Source organism: Taudactylus pleione, unplaced genomic scaffold (genome assembly GCF_031769625.1).
Source record: "Taudactylus pleione unplaced genomic scaffold, aTauple2 ptg000201l, whole genome shotgun sequence".
NCBI classification, from domain to species: Eukaryota; Metazoa; Chordata; class Amphibia; order Anura; family Myobatrachidae; genus Taudactylus; species Taudactylus pleione.
The window spans coordinates 58,276,389-58,296,466 of NW_028284603.1; the positions used below are offsets into that span (position 1 = coordinate 58,276,389).

At 45.4% G+C, this 20,078-nt stretch overlaps 1 protein-coding gene across 2 annotated transcripts in view; it reads right to left on the minus strand.

Moving 5' to 3' along the window:
* MTR (5-methyltetrahydrofolate-homocysteine methyltransferase) overlaps positions 1-20,078 on the minus strand; it is a 153,878-nt gene that overhangs the window by 23,116 nt on the left and 110,684 nt on the right. For both annotated transcript variants that reach the window (XM_088477398.1, XM_088477397.1), the window contains exons 24-25: positions 16,404-16,524; positions 8,680-8,761 (exon numbers count right to left, since the gene is read on the minus strand). In XM_088477398.1, the coding sequence (XP_088333524.1) occupies positions 8,680-8,761; positions 16,404-16,524 (203 nt within the window). The remainder of the gene's footprint in view (positions 1-8,679; positions 8,762-16,403; positions 16,525-20,078) is intronic.

A 20,078-nucleotide genomic window follows, 5' to 3' on the forward strand; every position in this document is an offset into this window, starting at 1 on the left:
AGATAAGGAGGCTGAATGCGAAGCACACCCTAGAGGAAGGTCTGTACCTCTGGAATAATAGCAAAACATTTTAGAAAAATAACAGACCGAGCCTAGACCTGATTCTGGAGAGGAAAGGCGAAAACCCAGAGTCAAAAGGTCTTAAAAGGATGCGGAAGTCTATGCAAACCCGTAGAGCGAGGACAACGTTCGCACAATGAAATGTACAGCTTCCAGATACAATAACAACTCGGGAAGTGACCGGGCTAAGAGCCTGGGCAACTTGCCTGGAAAAAAATGCAGACCCTCAAGACCTTGGTTGCAAGAACAAAGCCCTCAAAATCAGACAAGACAAAACCGCATGCAAACACAACGCAGGAGGTCCTGCCAAAGGGGAAGCTGGCCAGGGAGTGGGACCTCAACTAGTACCCTCTTAAGAGGGTTGTACCACGGCCAACGAGGCCAGTCCACAATAAGGTTAGGTCATCTACTTATAGAAAGTGTAAGTAGAATCTATACCCAGAGAGCCCCGAAGGGCCAAGGTAAATGACCCCACCATATAGTGTGTTCAGTACAGAAAGTAGACCATTCAGGAGAGACAGAGGACCAGTGAGCATGTAATAATAACCCTACTGAGTCACAAGAGGGCGGAGCAGGTAACTGCTCCCTCCCCAACCACTCAGGGGGAGGGTTGGTACATAATCATTCTCCCTGAAGGCAGCCTACAGGCTGCAGTTAATGGGGGATGAAAAGAAATCCCCAATAAATAGCCTATTAACACATAGGATCCGTGATAATTTCCCGGACCTATGTTTTAACGCCCGTCAGCAGGGTAAATTAACAGGCGAGAAAAGGGGGCTCTAATTAAACAACTCCACGCCTTAAAACTTGAGGCTACCACCCTTTTTTACAACTGTTAAATTAACGGGGCTAACTGAATTCCCCCATATTATACATATGATGAACACCAGATATCTATTCAGCCAAAGCAAGAGAAAGTCCATTAGCCCCATGTAGCATATTATATATGATGTATAGAAGATTTCTAATCACTCAGAAGGAGCGATAGTACTCACTCATCTTTATATACCATTCTATACATACAATTATAATATAACACCTCAGTCATATACAAAACATGTATAAGTGTCTATATATCAAATGTCTATTCAGCCAAATAGAGAGATAGTACAGTAGATAAATATAATATATATATATATATATACACACACATATATATACATATACACACACACACACAGACAGTACTTGTCAAAAGTCTGAGCACACCCCTGAAATCGAGAAGAAGCTTGTTTATCATACATTCTGCTACTTGTGTTTTAATGGAGTATGATAAAAATAACAAAATTTATTATTTCCGTACCGATGCAACCCGGAAAATCGATAGAAATGTGTAGAAAAATTAGTATACTATAATAATGGCCACAGTAGCCGTGCTGCTTATACTCATAATAAATACCCCCAGTAGCGGTGCCACTTATACAGTATACATAATAAATGCCCACGGTGGCAGTGCCACTTATACACATAATAATGCTACACACATGAAGTACACATACACAACCATATATATACACACAGTACATATACAGTACACACACCATCCATAAAGTACAGTATACACACAATCGATGCTACTTATCAAGTAGCCATTATAGAACACTTTACACAGTACCCGGCTTTAAGAGGCAGCAGCTCCTGGCGTAGGCTGGGGGCGGAGCTTGTGAGTGTGAGTGACAGTCTCAGTCAGGACCCCGGATATGGAGAGAGCTGAAGGGAGAGGCGGCCACCACACTGCCTCCACGGAACTGCAAGGGAGTTCTGAACTCAGGTGAGAGTGCTGGAGCCGGAGGACGGCTGCTGGCAGTCTGTGACAGGAAAACGTTTTTTTCCTGTCAAAACCTGGAGCTGCAGCTCCATCCGTCCCATTGTTATTTCGGCCCTGGTGTGAGCGCGAAGTGATCAGAAATAATCGAACATTATCAACGTGTGATTGTGCTGCTTTCTTACGTTCCAACTTATCAACAAGTTTCCTGAAAGCTCCAGCTAGTCAAAAATGGCCAAAAAGAATTGAGTTAAGGGGGTCATTCAGACCCGCTCGTGAGCGGCAGTACGCTCGCAAGCGGGTCGATGTCCCCCACTGCGCATGCGCACGACGGAGGGAGCTCCGTCATGCGCATGCACGAGACCCGGAGAGCGACGGGCTCTCCATCGCTCCGGGTCTCGCACCAAAGGGGGCGTGCTGTCGATGTTGATTGACAGCACGCCCCCTTTGGTGGGCATGCCGGGCGCGTGCCTGCCAGACGGTGGCGCTCCCATGGGAACGCCTACCGTCTCAAGCCAGAGTGATTTTGGCTCTGATAGAGCCAAAATCACTCCAGGGCTTGCGGCAGTGAGACCCTACCGCAGGGTCTCCGTCGCAAGCCCGATGGTCGCGATGGTCTTGACCATCGCGACCATCATCATGGACGCTCGCATAAGCTGTGGGTGGTGCTCCTAAAACAGGTAGGAGGGCCCTGATTCAGAGCGAGCGCTCTGGTCAGAGCGTTCAGCTCTGAATCAGACCCCAAGTGTGGAAACACCTGCTCAAATCATTGTTTTGAGGGATGAAGGTTACTGTTTGCGGCAAATCCACAAACAGTTGAAGGTATGCGTTGGGGCAATGCGTCAGGCTATTGAACGAAAGTCAAAAAACGGTCAAAATGTTACAAGAAAACGAACTGGTCGCCCAAAAACAACAATTGTTCGTGAGGACAACTTCATTGTGACTACTAGCAAGAAGTAGTCACAATTTGACAGCTGACAGCTCTGGAAATAGGAAGGGAGTTGCAGAAAAGTCCTTCCCAGCCTCTGTTCCGATAGGACGGTGGCCAGGCACTTGCAGGAATATGGCCTTAGTGGTAGGGTTGCGGTAAGAAAACCACTTCTACGTGCTACAAACCAACAAATCGAAATTTTTACTTTTTGGCTCGTATTGCCGGGTTTTTGTTTGTCGTCGTCCAGGTGATCGCTTTCTCCCAGACTGTGTAGCGCAAGCATGGAGGAGGCAATGTGATGGTTTGGGGATGTTTCGCGGGCAACCAAGTTGGTGACTTAGTATCGAAGGAACAATAGATCAAAAGGTGTACCACAACATATTAGTGCGTCATGCGATTCCACCCGGAAAGCGACTTGTGGGTCAGAACTTCGTTTTCCAACAAGATAACGATCCAAAACATACATCCAAGTTGTGTATTAATTATTTGCAAAAGAAAGAAGACGCTCAAGTCGTAACAAAAATGGAATGGCCAACTCAATCACCAGATCTTTCACCCATCAAGCTTTTGTGGGAAGAACTAGACAGGGAAGTCTGAAAACAGATGCCTACCTACACTGAGGGCCTCTGGGAGGCCCTTCAAAAATGTTGGAGTCGAATGGATCGACAATAGCTGGAAAAATTTGTAAATAGGATGCCAAGAATATGCAAAGCGCTTATCAAAGCTAAGGGTCGTCACTTCAATGAAAGCAGACTACCTAAAACTACCTAAATAAACTTGCCTAAAAGTCAAAACTATTTTTTTGTTTCCTAAAACTGCATACACACACAACGACTTTGTTACCAACGATTTTATGAACGATTTTCTGTCAGATTATCTGTCAGAATTTTTAAATTGTAATGAACGATTTTTTTGAACTACAGACGATTCTTGCATATTCTGTTAATGAAAATCGTTGAGTTGACAAGTCTGACTGAACTACAAACGTGAACGTGCATGACCGATAATCGTTTGTTTGACTCAGAAAGTAAATGATTTTTTGAAACAATTATCGTTAAACGATATAGTTTAACGATAATCGTTCAAAAATCATGTGTATGCAGCTTTATTGTTCAAACAGTAGTTTATTTTGTAAACAAAGCCAATAAAACAGGTTTTATTTCGTTACTGTGCAGTTAAATTGAAAATTCCTTGAAATATACGGGTGTGCTCAGACTTTTGACAAATATATTATATATATATATATATATATATATATATATATATATATATATATATATATATATATGTATGTATGTATGTATGTATATATATATATACATATATATATATATATATACATATACACACATATATACACACACACACACAGGCATAATTCATATGATGTATACCAGGTGCCTCATTTTCCTGTAGTGTTTTCATAAATTATCATCCCCTGCTGGGGATCGAAATCTAATTGCATTACATAATGTACATGGATCTTGGCCATATCCACACAAGAGCTGGATTTTCACTTGGGGCCTGATTCAGAGCCACTCGTAAGCGGGCAGCTCGTTCGCTCCGAGCGATGTTTGGCCAACTGCGCATGCGTACGGATCGTTATACGCATGCGCGAGCCAGTCAGTGCGGTCGAAATTCATGCGCTCGCAAAATAGCGAATGCCTGCTAATTTGAGTGACAGAATGAGGCGTATGTGGGTGGTAACAGGGGAAGGTGCTTGAAAACGGGGAGTGGAAATCAGAACGCAGGCGTGCTTAAAGGTCAAAACGGGCGTTTTATGGGTGAGCATAATTAAAACAGCAGCGTCATTAACCACGTCACTGGGTTATTTTATAGCCAGAACTGCTCGCAAAATTGTGGTAGCAAAAACCGACCACAAGAATAGCGAGCAGTTCATACCCTATTCGATGTACTCGATTAATCTAATAAATAGCGGACATGACGTAGGATGCGAGCGGCCAGGGGGCGTAGTTTCCCAAAAAACGACCGCAAGTTTTGTTCGCTCGTTCAGACCTAGAGGCGTGAACAGACCGTAAACAGCGAACGGTTCATTTGAATAGCCACCCCTATTTTCAGGACGAGCGAGCGCTAATTGCGTCCGGCTCTGAATGAGGGCCTTGGTTCAAGAAACCTAAAAACTCTAATTAATTGTAATTAGCATGCTGTATGGCTCTAGCCAGCAGTACAATATTATATAATAGTAACTCAGGCCTGAACTCAAATGAGTAAAGGCCCCCATACACCTACTGACGGAAACACCGATCCACTGGTCGGAATTGCCGAACGGCGGGGGTCACCGATGTTCCCTGATCTGTTGGAGGATCGGTGAAATTATGCGTGTTAAATTTCACCGATTTGCAAACACGTGTTATATTTCACCGATCCTCCAACCAGGCATCTGGGGATCGCCACATCGCGACAATTCTTCGCTAGTGTTCTGGGCCTTAAGGTGCCCATACATCTGACCGGTATTTCCGCGATCCGTTCGGAAATGCCGATCTGCCGGGTGGAAACGCCGGCCAACATCAATGGTCAGTGATCAGTCACATGATCGCTGAAATATTACATGTTAAATGTACCCGATTTGATGATCGCAATCGTCAAATCGGGAATATCCAACATGTTGGATTTCTGCGATCCCGCGATGCCAGGTTGCAGCATCGCGGGATTGCGGAAATCCATCGCTGATGGATGGGCCCCATTAACCCCTTAACTGACGTGGTCGCATGGGATGCGAACAAAGTCAACCGTGTGTCAGCTGACAAGGTGCGACTGTACCGCCCCGCTGTGTTTTTGAAGAGGAAATCTGTTCTACACATGTGCAAAACGGATCTCCTCTCTCCCCGGACCCGGCAATTTCTGACCAGTTTTGAGGTAAAAAAACGTCAGTTAAGTGGTTAAAAAGGATCAGTAATCATGCAGGTGAAATATATTCCATAATATAAACTGACCTCAGCACAGCTCATTTGCCTGGTTTATTTGCAATCAAAGCACCTGTTGGATTGTAATCTGAGCTCTCTGCTGGCTAATAAACTAATTTTCTGCAGCAAGCCAGACTGAGAAATAGTTACTTTGTTAGACCTGTGCTGTGGGGGAAAGAGCAGAAAAAATAACCCTCCACATTACATGCAAAGCTGACAGATCTGAGCAGTAAGAATAAATGTCAGGTTGTGCAGTATCACAGACTGAGCAAAAGGCACCTGCCCTCTGTAAATGTGTTCTATATCTAGAACATGCATAAATGAATGCAACAGAAGAACCTGGCTTTGCTTCTGAAAACCCTTTCTGCTTTCAGACAAAGAAAATAACAATCTATACAACACAGATGACATGGTGCATTATATAGTGTTGGAATACTCCATTGGTGTGGTGGAAGGGCTGCATATGGTCATTAAGCAATGCAATGTAGCGGTTACCGGTCAATGACGTGTTTAGGCGGTCCAGGACAGCTCACCCATGCCATGTGAACACACCCCACATCATTATAGAACCACCACCAGCCTGCACAGTGCTTTGTTAACCACTGGGGTCTGCGTCACATCCAAACCCTACCATCAGCACGAAACAACTGGAACAGTGACTCATAGGCCCACACCACACATTGCATGTCCTCCAGGGTCCAATTAGCGATGTCACAAGCCTAGGTGAGGCGTTGTGACATCGCTACTTGCTCCCATATTCCATGGAAGCTATAGAACACTGCACTGACCTGCTGGATATGTGTCTGGTACCTCCTGCAATGAATGTGGATGTGATTTGAGCCAGTGTTACTTGTCTGCTGCCACTGACAATTCTGGCCAGACGTCACTGGTCACGATCATCAAGCACCTGTGGTCAGCCACTGCACTGTCCACGATGGGTGGTAGTGCCTTCCATGAGATATTCCCGGTACACAAAACACCGTAGATCGAGGAATGTTCAATGTCCGCACAACTTCGTAAATGGAATGTCCCATTCATCGGGCACCCACTATCATGCTCTGTTCGAACTCTGATAATTCACGTTGACTTGCCTGGACACTCAGACAGTGAAGCGGTGACTCTCCTTTGGAGCTGGGCACAGAGTGAGAGGAGCGCTCACTAACTAACTAGCCCCGCTCTGGCAGGCCCTCTGATCCCTGTAAACAGGGACTGAAGTGCAAGAAAAACCGGCTAAATAAAATAAATCTATCCAGCTACCTAAATTAGTGCCATACTGCTAAAGCACTAAGAAAACCCTGAGGTCTGGTGAAGGTGGCACAGGTTAAAGGGGATAGAGGGAGGGGAGCTTATACTTTAACCTTTTAGTGCCTATACTCCTGCACCAGCCCCTCTACCCAACGTAATTGCCAGTGTCCCCCGATGGATACAAGAGGAATATAATAACTAACCAGAACCACAAGTGTCCTAGGAAGGACAGACACACTGTGTTCAGGCACTGAGATCACTGCACTTCCAGCCATGTAATGGTTCCAATAGTAGAGCATCAAACGCAGATACTTGGTACAGTTGATGCTGCTTAGTTCACAAATGTCCTATTCCTTATTACTGGTGGCTCATAGTAACTGGGTGTGTCTCTGCACCACAGTGGAGACCCCTATCCATTGCAAATATCAATATTATTTACGCAAAATGTAAAAAAAATGAAAGTAAAACAAAGGAATCCCAGCTCAGCTTGTATTCCTTCCCATGAGTGGTGAGGCGGTGGCAGGTGCCTGTGCTAGAATACCTCTGCTGTATGGCAGTAATGTTTTGTTCCTGAGCCATTAGTACTTTTAACTTAGAAAGTAACAGAAGTAGAACTGAGATTTGTATTAGAAGAAATAATAATGAGGTCAGTACAGGTTTATTTTTACAATTAGAGTTATTATGTTTTTGCTTTCATGTGTCTGTGCGCAGTTTAGTGTTACATTAATAGATCATATGTAGTCATACAATTCAAAATGACTTCAGCAAGCGATACCTGAATTGATAGCTCAAAATAAAAATGTCCCCACACTGAACTAGCTGCTTTTCTACATAACCAATACAGGGCCGGATTCAATTAGGTGCGAAAGCGGACAATTTTATCACTGGCGAAATCGGCCGATTTTGCGGCAAATTATTGCACCTGTGATAATTAGATAGTGTAAAAAAGGAGAAAAGTTTTCACCATCTCAGACCAGGTGAAAAAAAAGCAAAAGCCCTATTTTTGCCTAAAAATTTAGGGATTTCTTTCAGAACCCTTTAGACAACCCCCCTAATGATAAATTACCCCAAAAGTTTTTCGTAATTTGGCAAAAAACGACCGGTCAAATTTTTGGAGAAAAAAAAAAAAAAATCGATGAAAAAATAGGTTTAACATATTGGGTCTGGTATTTCGGTGGGCTATATGGATGCATCATGTGTTTTAATTATTGCACGTGGTTGCAGCTGGCGCTTTTTTAATGGTTTTTAAAAGTGCACTTTTGCGATACGAAAATATACTTACACCCATTTTAACGTAACCCCAATTTATGTGGAACAATAATTTACTGGGAAAAAAAATAGCTTTCTATAATTTAAAGTTTTTCGTATACGTAAATTTCCGCCAACCGCTACAATTTAAGTACAGTAAATACTTTTATTACGGCCAATAATACACTTCTAAATTATTTTCTGATGTACGTCAGCCATTTGTTGGGGTATAGACGCAATTTCCTGCTTGTCCTAACTAACTGTTTTCGCCTGTCTTTTATTGCACCTACCTGTTTTCGCCTGTTTTTTATCGCACCTACCTGTTTTCGCCTGTTTTTTGGCGAAATCAGAATTTTATGGCTGGATATAAAATCGTCCGATTTCGCACCTAATTGAATCCGGCCCATAAACAGCAATACATTGAAATAAACATGCATAGTATACAGCCGGTCCCTTGTGTTGCATCTTGGACAATAGATTGTGTATGGAATAAATTTGAAACTCACAACCACAACACTTTTGGATGCATCCAAGCAATGAATTACTGGTGAACTGTATCTTGGTGCAATCTTCACAGCAGTGTGGGTCCTGCAATAGTGTAAGAAATACGGATGAAGCAGTGCTCCTTACAGTGGTGAAAGAAAACTATTAAAAACAATAATATTAGCAAATAAGTGTCTAATAAGCATGATTAGTCTCAATATAAGAGCCAGCAGACAAAATCTCTCTTTTCAAGTTATCTACTAACAAAATTACATTAGGATATTTCATTAGAAAAAAACGACCATTACAAATGGTAAATGTGGGGCTACAGATCTAGGGGTCTATTGACTAAGCCTTGGATGAAGATAAAGTGGACAGAGATTCCTAACTGTAATTTTTCAAGCACAGCCTGTGACATGGCAGTTAGGAGCTGATTGGCTGGTACCTTATCTCTGTTCACTTTATCTGCATCCAAGGCTTAGTAAATAGACCCCTTAGACACAGAGCAATGACAGACAGAGGACTGGTATAGTATAGTAGAATAATAAATGTAAGTTTGAATAAACTGTGAAGGGCCGCTGCAGGGCACATGTAGGGATGCCACAGGTTGGAGGTCCAGGACCAAGTGAAATTATGGTCCATCTGATTGGCAGCCACTAGTACTGGTATTGCCCATCATACAATATGTAACAAACAAAAGTGGAACCCTCTCCGCCACAACATAACGGAACCTAAAGATGGCAGATGGCACAATTTACTTCATTTAATATTTTGGCCTTTGGGTGCCTAGATAAATATACTGATACTCATGGGTGCCGTGATAAATATACTGATACTCATGGGTGCCGTGATTCAAGAAAGTTTGGGAACCACTGGTGTAGGATAGTCTTGTAGTACGAGGGAAAGAATTACATGAATGAATGACAGTCCTGTAAGAGGGAATGGGAGCAGGCAATGAGTGTGGAGGACGGGTTGGGTATGAAATAGACGCCTATCTTTAGTCCCATGCCGGGCTTTCAGTGTCAGGATTCTGGAGGTCAGCATTTCAACCGCCGTAATCCTGACTACATCCTGGGAGGACAGACACTGATTTTCGGCAGATCAGAGAGCTCAAGTTGGAAGATATTTGAAATAAGGGAATGAATCTGGTGAAATACAGACAACCAATGCAGGAAACCATCACAGCTGTGCACCAAAAAAGAACATCTTGGGAAGAAATTAGTCTATGCAATAAAAAATGGTAATAGGAATAAAAAAAATCTAACAATCAATGAAGCAAATAATATGGCTGATGCAGAGTTTTCCACAATTGTGAGTAAATTACAGGCACCAATAAAGCCGCAATAGCTTAATATATGCAGGTAATGGCAAAATATGTGTGAGATTGGTAACGTGGGCCAACACAGACAACAAGAGATATGGAGATTATAGAGAACTCTGGGGATCATCCATATAGAGAGGATAATGAAAGGTAAGGATCTTGCTTTTACAAGAGAAGTGGTATAAGATACGGCAGAGCAGATGGCCGAGGACTGAGCCTTGTAATAACCCAACTAATAGAGGAAGCAGAAATTAGGTGGATCCAGGGGAAAGGGCACTGAAAACCTCAATTGATACAAAAATGAGAACAAGGATAGTACAGTGCCCTTAAGACCTAATGAATATAGCATTTGTATGAGAACTTATCTGTCCTGGAAGATACTTAGGCTGGAGATTTACAGGTAAATCTACCAGCCCAGACTTAGTAGGCCCAGGGTGAAAGGGGTGTCAAGAACAACATTAAAAATGTGAACCAATTCTGCTATTCTGAGCTATCTACCGGACGAGCTTCATGGTTACGATTCTTACACAAACACTTCTCCTGAGAGGCATTTCCTGACTGACTGCAGTCTTCTTAGTTTTCTCCATCAACATGACACTGAAATTCCGCTGCAGGTACGAGATAACTCCCTATTCACATAAGTATCATTTAAACCCTCACAGATCTGTGTTTCTACCATTCTTGAGTAATCCTGAGTCTCTTCCCCTTTTACCAAATTGTTTCATGATGGGGTAACCACTAGTAGTTGCTTGACGGATACATGTACTAAGCTCCCGCTGACATTACCCCAGGCAACAGATAAGTTTCCTAATTTTCTGCATTATTCAAGCACAAAATGAAGTCAGTGCTTCTATTAAGTGGCTCTCAGAACAAGATTAGAAGAACTCGTTGGACTGTTTGCTCCTGGCTCTCCAACATGCTATATCTGTACACTAGTCCTTTTTGAGAATGGTCATGGACCATGCACAGACTCTAGTATGAGTCAATGGCTTAAAACGTGTCCATCTCGTTGTGGAGCTTCAGCGCTGATACATCTGGGGGCTCCCCACAGACTCCAAGACCCATCCCGCTATATCACCCTCCTCTTGGTCCCCAGGTATACCCTAGACCTGTCTGTTGCCTCCTGTGCCCATACTGGAGGACATCTGAGACCGCGGCCTACCCTGGGTAGAGGCCACTGACTACATTTTCGTCCGGCCTTGACCGCCGTTACCACAGATGCTCAGACCGCCGCCTACAGGCCTTGCCTGCTGCTGGTGCCCTCCCTGGGACCTGGCCTGGATGACAATATTCCTCTGGGGCTTCAGCGCTCCGGGGTTCCTGCGGGCCGCATAGACGCTGCTGAAGCAGTGGAGGGGCCACCATTTTGGATAGCAGATGCTGCCAGCCCACTCCCTGTGGAGTAAGCCTGTTGGTCCCTCTACACTTCATTGACTAGCTGAAACCTGGTCTGTACTTGTGGCCTCACTACCCCTGATTGGCAGCCCTGGTGTCTCTCAACAACCCCCCCTGTACCTGCTCTTATAAGCCCGGTTATTAAGACTTTTGCTGTAATATTCATACAGCAGCTGGCCCAGAGTGACTTTACCGACTTGTTATTTCTGTGTCCAGAATGCCTGCATCTGAACTTTCATGTTTTCTACCATACTTTACTCCGATGTGGAACTGGAGCTCCATCTAGTGGCTCTTTGGCACAATTGCTTGTATTTGCACTATTTTTCCTCCACTTACCTGTAGCCCTATACAGAGATTGTAATACTCAGAAGTTTAATTTTTTCTGTGTTGACTCGCATGTCAAGATGACCCACTAGATTCACCAACCTGTCCTGGTCCCCAGCCTTTTCATTGTGTCATCTCTACTTCTGTCTATCAAATAGAGCAACCTTGAATTTTTGGGCAATTGAGATACGAATCTACTATACTGTGATATTATTGCCTGCAGCAATCATGTTATAATGTGTGAACTTATCATAAAGCAAGTTAATATCTGTGTTCAAAGTACACTATGTATGTGATGATGTGATATTATTGTTTATTGCAACCGTATCTCTATACAACAGCCTACATTTAACATAATGCAGAGAAGCTGCTGCTTCTGGGAAGCAGCGTTATATACAATGTGATATATTACTTACTCTGTCCACACATATATTTGATTCTTTGTTGTGACGGAATCTACAGCAGTCCTACATGCATTTGAGTTCACGGTTACAATGGCACTGCAGGCCATGTTTTTCAGTTAGTGCCTATATTGCATGCCATGTTTTCTAATAGCACGTCTCCATATAGGTTTATAATTGAGACTTATTTTGTCTCCTCTCTAAGGTTGTGGGTATTTTCATATAAGAAAGATTATTCTCATGTGATAAATGATGTGGGTGCGTCTATCTTAACACAAGCAATTAAGTAAAAGTGTTAGACAAATATTTTCGCCTCACAGAATATTATCTGTTTGTAATTTTTTGTTTTTCTTCTCCAAAGGACATACTGGGGTCAAGTAGGGAGCTACGAGTACGTTCCTAAGTATGTGAAATATACTGATCCTTCTTAATATATTTCTAATAAAAGTTACATTTTAATAAATAAAGAGCCCCCCCCAGAAAAGGCTTCTTCTTTCCCTCCCACTCTTCTGGGAGGAACCCCCTGATAGTCATCTCTACCTGACCCATTTTCCCGTTCACACTGCTCATCGGTAAAACTAACCTATACATTTCCTGAACACTTCAACAATGTTGCAGAAAGTCTGGAAAACTTAAGCTGCATCAGCTAATTTCTTTAGAAAGAAATCTAAAGGTTTGATCGGATCAATGTCCAAACCTGCATCTCCATCTTCGCCACATACCTCAGAAACGGGCATTGATCCTCAGATCGAAGCAGTTATGACTAGCCTGCTGGAGGGTGTACAATCGGCCTTTCATCAAGAACTTTCTAAAGCTATTTCAGATTTTAAATCAGAACTTGCCTCTCTGAGTTCCAGACCTGATGCTCTAGAAACAGAAAAAACAGATGATCTGTGCTGGTCCCAGGGTCGTCTAGATAAGGAACTTACACATTTCCATGATGAAATTGAGTCTCTTAAGGAAAAACAAGAGGATCAAGAAAATCGTTCTCGACACAACAATCTTCAGATCCGGAATATGCCTGAATAAGTCCTGACCTTGGGCTCTATTTACTACAATCCGCATATTGAATGCGGATTGTAGTGTGATATTACCGAGTGAATTCGCATTGCGAATTCAGGTAATATCACAGGGATTTACTATAAATCCCTTGCAGGGACAGAGCTTGCGATAATGCTCTGTCCCTGCGGATCCCATCCGCACTCTAGTCGCGGTATTTTCGGAAATCCCTCCCTTCATTACACTTACCTGCATCCTCCTGGCCTCCGGTGGTCTTCTCCGGGCTTCCCGATCAGGTGATCTCCCATACTGCACTGGGGCCCGATCACCTGATGACCGGGCCCCAGTGCACTGTGGGAGACCAGCTGACCGGAGAGGAGCCATCACCGGAGGCCCGATCACCGGTCCCTGGATTCAGGTAAGTGAAAAAAAAAATGTTTAATTTTTTTTTTCTTTTTTTTACAGCAATCAGCTTGCGGTCTCTTTAGACCACATAGCTGATTACTGGTACCGGCTCCCGCCTCTGCTCTCCCCGTTAGAGCAGAGTGGGAGCCCGGTAACCGGGGGAGACCCTGGATAACGCCACCTCCAGGTGGCGTTATTATCACAGGGCTCCCCCCGGTATTTTTTTACAACTTGCACACAGATCACATTTCCCATTACAATTATGGGAAATGCGATCTGCTTTACTAAAAATAAGTGATACTGGGGGTTGGAGTAGAATTTTACTAATTATACTCCAATTGCCCTGTAATAAATACAGGTGAAACTAAAATAATGTGAAAAGGGTGTGAAAACACCCTTTTTCACTTTATTTTAGTAAAAATAATGTTAATAAATAGAGCCCCTTGACATTACCCTCCTTCTTCAGTTTTTTTTAACATGTTGCTCTAGACATTTCTACTGAAGATTGCCTTCTAAACAGAGCTCATAGAGCCCTTAAGGCCAAACTCGCATCGTCTCAACTTCCTCGGGACATTATAGTCCGACTGCATTTCATTTCAAGACATTCAACTGCAAATATTTCAAGACTTAGCCCCCTTAACGATCCTTCAACAACATCATGTTCCCCAGAGCCGTAACTAGACTTTTTGGTGCCCTGTACCAGAAAGAGCATTTGTCTCCCCCCTATTTTTTAAATAGGGAGATAACACACCCCAAAAAAGGGCCATGGCCTCATGGGGAAGGGCCAGGTAAGAGATAGGGGCAGCCAGGAGATGCTGGGAATAAAACAAGAGGAAGCTACAAGTTAGAATGATAATAAACAAAAATTGACAGGCCCAAACAGTGCCCCCTGCTCTGCGGTGCCCTGTGCCATGGCACAGGCCGCACTAACCTAGTTATGGCCCTGATGTTCGCTACAGGTGGGGGTTCCTGTTTCTATTACAAGTCTTGGCCAACAATTCCATGCATCAAGTGGAGGACTTGTTAATCAAATTGAATCTCCTTCCAGTACCCACAACTACTTCTCCACACAGTGGCTCACCAAAACCTCAATGTTCCAGATCTCCTCAGCCGGAATGCTCAAGGGTGACCCATCGTACGGACAACGACTCTGATCCACCATTAAGTCTTCCTGTCTTGTAAGGCCCTTTTAATCACTCCTGGACATGGGTTGCCGGACCTATTTGCCTTTTTACTACGACGGATTTGTTGTTTTACTTGAGTGGTTTGCTCCTGTCTTCTTTATTGTTATCACTTGTATTGCTATGTTCTTTTTTGCATATCTAGATGTTGTGGTTTCCTGATTTCGATATGTGCTGTAATGCTTTTACTTTCCATGTTCTCTTCTGTGCGGTTTCCCCCTCCCATCCCCTCAAATTCCCTGCTCCTTCCATATCACTTCTCCCCTTTCCCTTTTGCCCATGCCTTTTTCACCTTTCCAAACCCCCTTAGGTGACGCACACACTCCCTTACAGGGGGCTTTCTTTCACCCCGGCTTCAGTCGGGTTACTGGGAACCAGGTTATCTGTTTTTTATTGTTTTATAGTCATCTGGTTTTATTGTCTCTCATGACTATTACCTCCATGCATCCTCTCCAATTTTTTGCGTTAATATGTTTAGTTGTAATAAGCTCTTACGCCACTACCCCCATGCACCCCTTCATGTTGGCTGTAGAGGTCAGTTTATTTATTTTGTGGCGGTCCTTTTTAGGGACCCTTTTTTGTAGGGTTTTCGCCCTATTGCGCAATTTTCACTTTCATTTTCTTTCTTTCCTTGTATCTTTCCATTCTCCTCTTTTTTCTCTCTCTCTTATTTCCCTTTGGGGTGGGCCTCTGGTGTGTCGGCTCTCTTTATGTGGCTGTTGCTCGCTCTAATAATTGGATTTTAGTTTCTCATTTAATATGGCTTTAAAGTTATTCTCCGTAAATGTTAATGTGCTTAATTTCCCCTAAGACGCACACAGACGTTTTAAGTGCCTGTAGAAGGGAACAGGCCGACAGTTCTTCTCCAGGAGACTCCCTTCACAGGCTCTCACTCCCGGCTCCAAGGAAAGCAATTCTCCCAGACCTTCTCTGCATCAGCGGATTGTAAGAAATGAGGAGTTGCAACATTGATTCACCGTAATATTCCTTTTGTACATACAAAAACGACTGCAGACCCAGATAGTCGCTATGAAATGGTTATTGACACTCTTCGCTCCAAGGTTCTAACCCTTACTTGGTGTATGCCCCCCAATCAAGACCAACCACAATTATTTCACTCCGTATCTCAACGCATTAGAAGAGTGGCACAGGGACATATAATTCTGGGAAGGGACTTTAAAACGGTTATTGACCCACTTTTAGACAAATCCATCCCACTTCTAGGGCCTCAGTTTCTCTTGTATCCACCTTAAAGCAGCATAATCTATATGACACTTGGCAACTTAAACCTTCCTCGGTTAAGGACTACACCCACTTCTCCGCTCCGCACCAACATTACTCCCGTATTGACATGATTCATGTATCCCATTCATTATCTTCTCTAATTATGGATGCCGACATCACACCACTGACATGGACTGACCACCTGTCTATATTCTGTAGGATATTTATAGGGCCCCTCGAGGGTCGCGTAAATGGAGCCTAGACGAGTCTTCTCTATTACATCCCTCAACCAAAAGAGGACATTCAAGTAGCTTTGCAACATTATCTTGAGGAAAACACCTCCTCGGGTATCTCCCCTGGTATCATTTGGTAGGAACATAAAGCCACTCCAAGCCAGAATTGGTTATTTCAAATCTCATTTTCTACAAGGTACTATAACTTTTTTCAGTGTAACACAGCACTGCTATCATCATCAACTACATTTTGAAATTACATACCGAGATGTGGTGGCTCCACCAATCAGTAAAGGGGTCTTTATTGACAGTCTTTCCATTTCCTTGGCAACAAAGATCATCTCATCCAGGGAAGGGGTGATAAGACCAGACAGACCAATTACATCTACAGTAGATATATAATAACACAATTAAGTTAATGCTCTTATGTGAAAAACAACTGCCAATAAAGGCAAACTGTATCCTGCAACTCAATTTGAAATACTCATCAGTCTGGATGCCATACTACACATGGAGAAAACAAGAGATATGGTAAGAACTTACCTTTGTTATCTCTGTTTCTACGAAGTCCATAGGGTCCACAGGGTGACCTTCGGGGTATAGCTGGATCCTGGATCCTCGAGCACCACGGAGTTAAAGCTTTCAGCTGCTCCCAGGATGCACTTGGGTCCAACCTCCCCTATACCCCGCCCCCGAGCCACAGGCACCTCAGTTGGTAAGCAGCCCAGGCCGGAGGAGGAGACGAAACAGAGAGAAGGAAGACTGGAACACACAAGAACCACACTCACAGAAATGGGAGACGGAAAACCGGTGACCAGTCACACAGCCCATATGAAGCCAGGTGCGTCAGGGCGGGTGCCCTGTGGACCCTATGGACTTCGTAGAAACAGAGATAACAAAGGTAAGTTCTTACCATATCTCTTCTTTTCTACTTCAGGGTCCATAGGGGTCCACAGGGTGACCTTGGGGATGTCCCAAAGCAGTCCAACTAAGGGCGGGGACGCTCCTGTGCTGATAGGAGAACCCGGCGCCCAAAGGATGCATCCTGAGAGGCAAAGGTGTCAAACGCATAGAACCTCAAAAAGGTCTGAATGGAAGACCACGTGGCCGCCTTACAGAGCTGAACAGCAGAGGCGCCACGTCTAGCAGCCCAAGAGGGACCCACAGACCGAGTGGAATGAGCCTTAACAGAGGCTGGAACAGGTAAACCCTCCTGCATATAAACCTCAATAATAACAGAACGAAGCCAACGGGCTAGAGTCTGTTTGTTGGCAGGCCAACCCTTCTTGTGAAAACCAAAGAGGATAAACAAAGAATCCGACTTCCTCACAGAACTAGTCCGGTCCACATAAACCTGGACTGCACGGACAACGTCTAAGGAAGTCTCCCCAGCCGAAAGATCAGGCGACTGAAAGGCTGGTACAACAATTTCCTGATTAATGTGGAACCTGGAAACCACCTTAGGCAGGAAATCAGGACGAGTGTGAAGCACCGCTCTGTCCTGATGAAAAATCAGAAAAGGGGGACGACAAGAAAGCGCCACCAAATCTGAAACTCTCCTGGCAGAAGCAATTGCCAAGAGGAAAACAGTCTTAAAAGTTAGCCACTTGAGCTCCACTGACTCCAAAGGCTCAAAAGGCGGACCCTGTAAGGCCCGAAGAACCACCGCCAAATCCCACGGGGCCACAGGTGGCACAAAGGGAGGCTGGATTCTTAAAACTCCCTGGAAAAAGGTGTGTACGTCCGGCATAGCAGCGATCCTGCGCTGGAACCACACCGACAGAGCAGACACGTGCACCTTCAGTGAGGAAAGACGTAATCCTAAGTCCAAACCCGACTGAAGGAAAGCCAAAATACGCGAAACCCGGAACACCTGGGGATCATATTTTCTGGCCTCGCACCACTGAAAGTAAGTGTGCCACACTCTGTGATAGATCCTCGCGGAAGCAGGCTTGCGCGCCCTCAGCATGGTGGTAATAATGGAGCTAGAAAAGCCCCGAGACCTCAGGACGGCTGTCTCAAGAGCCACGCCGTCAAAGATAGTCGACCCAGATCCGGGTGAAGACAGGGCCCCTGAGACAACAGGTCCCGCCGTTGAGGTAGGAGGAACGGAGCGTCGATGGACAAGCTCCGCAGATCGGAGTACCACGGCCTTCTGGGCCACGCTGGGGCCACCAGGATCAGTGTGCCTCCGTCCTGTTTGAACTTGCGCAGGACCCGAGGCAGCAGAGATATCGGAGGGAACAAGTAAGCCAGTTGAAACAGCCATCTCACCGACAGCGCGTCTATCAGACTTGCGCCTGCGTCCCTTGTCCTTGACCCGTACACGGGCAGCTTGTGATTGTGACGGGACGCCATCAGGTCCAGCTCTGGCAGCCCCCACTTGTACACGAGTAGTTGGAATACCTCTGGATGAAGCGACCATTCCCCGGGATGCACGTCGTAACGGCTGAGGAAGTCTGCCTCCCAATTGAGGACTCCTGGGATGAAACCTGCCGAGAGAGCTGGAAGATAGCGCTCCGCCCAAGCCAGGACGCGGGACACCTCCGACATCGCAGCTCGACTGCGAGTCCCTCCCTGGTGATTGATGTACGCCACCGTGGTGGCGTTGTCTGACTGCACCTGAACGGCCCTTCCGTGAAGAGCGGTGCCGGACGACTGCAGGGCTCTGTATACTGCCCTCAGTTCCAGGATGTTGATGGGAAGAATCGCTTCCTCCACCGACCAACGACCCTGAAATGACAAGGAGCCTGTCACCGCCCCCCAACCCTGGAGACTGGCATCTGTCGTGAGCAGAACCCATTCCGGGATCCAAAAAGGGCGCCCCTCTAGGAGATGAGCTGTCTGCAGCCACCAGGCTAGGGACAGACGCACCTCCGAGGACAACACCAGCATCTGAGAGCGGATCCTGTGTGGCAATCCGTTCCATTCCGAAAGAATCAGCCCCTGCAGGGGCCTGGAATGGAACTGGGCAAACTCCACCATGTCGAATGCCGACACCATGGACCTCAAAACTCTCATCGCTGAGTGCACCGACACTCTGCCACTGCTCAGACAGCCGTGAATCCGCAGCTGTAAGGAGGAGACCTTCTCTGGAGTCAGAAAAATCCGTTGCTGACGAGAGTCCAGCAGGGCCCCCAAATGAACCATCCGCTGTGATGGGATGAGGGAGGACTTCTTCCAGTTGATCAACCAGCCGTGCGCCTGTAGACAAGCGACCGTCAGGTGGAGATGCTGGATCAGTACCTCCGGGGAGCTTGCCAGCAAGAGGAGGTCGTCTAGATACGGTAGCAACCGTATCCCCTGGCTCCGAAGGTGAGCCGCCATGACCGCCATCACCTTGGTAAATACCCTTGGTGCCGTGGAGAGACCAAAAGGTAGAGCCCTGAATTGGTAGTGGTTGTGGAGAATAGCAAACCGCAGAAACTGTTGGTGCGATGTTGCTATAGGCACATGGAGGTAGGCGTCCTGGATATCCAGGGAGACCATATAATCCCCCGGTTCCATCGCCAGAATGATGGAACGCAAAGTTTCCATCCTGAATTTGGGAACCCTGAGAAACCTGTTCAGGGACTTCAAATTGAGGATGGGGCGATGAGAGCCATTGGGTTTCTGCACCAGAAACAGCGTAGAGTAATACCCCATCCCACGTTGAGACTGTGGTACGGGTATAATGACCCCCGCCGTCAGCAAGGCCTCTATGGCTTCCTGAACCTGAAAGGCCTTGGTTTTGTCCTGAGAAGGACTTGTGCAAAAAAACTGGCAAGGCGGCCTGTGCCGAAAAGACAGGGCGTACCCCTGGGAGACCACTTCTCGCACCCAAGCATCCGTGGTGGTATTGTGCCAGCACTGGGCGAATTGAAGAAGTCGGCCTCCCACTCTGGGGTCCCCCAGAGGGAGGCCCGTCCCATCACGCAGAAGGCTTATCTTCTGGCTTGG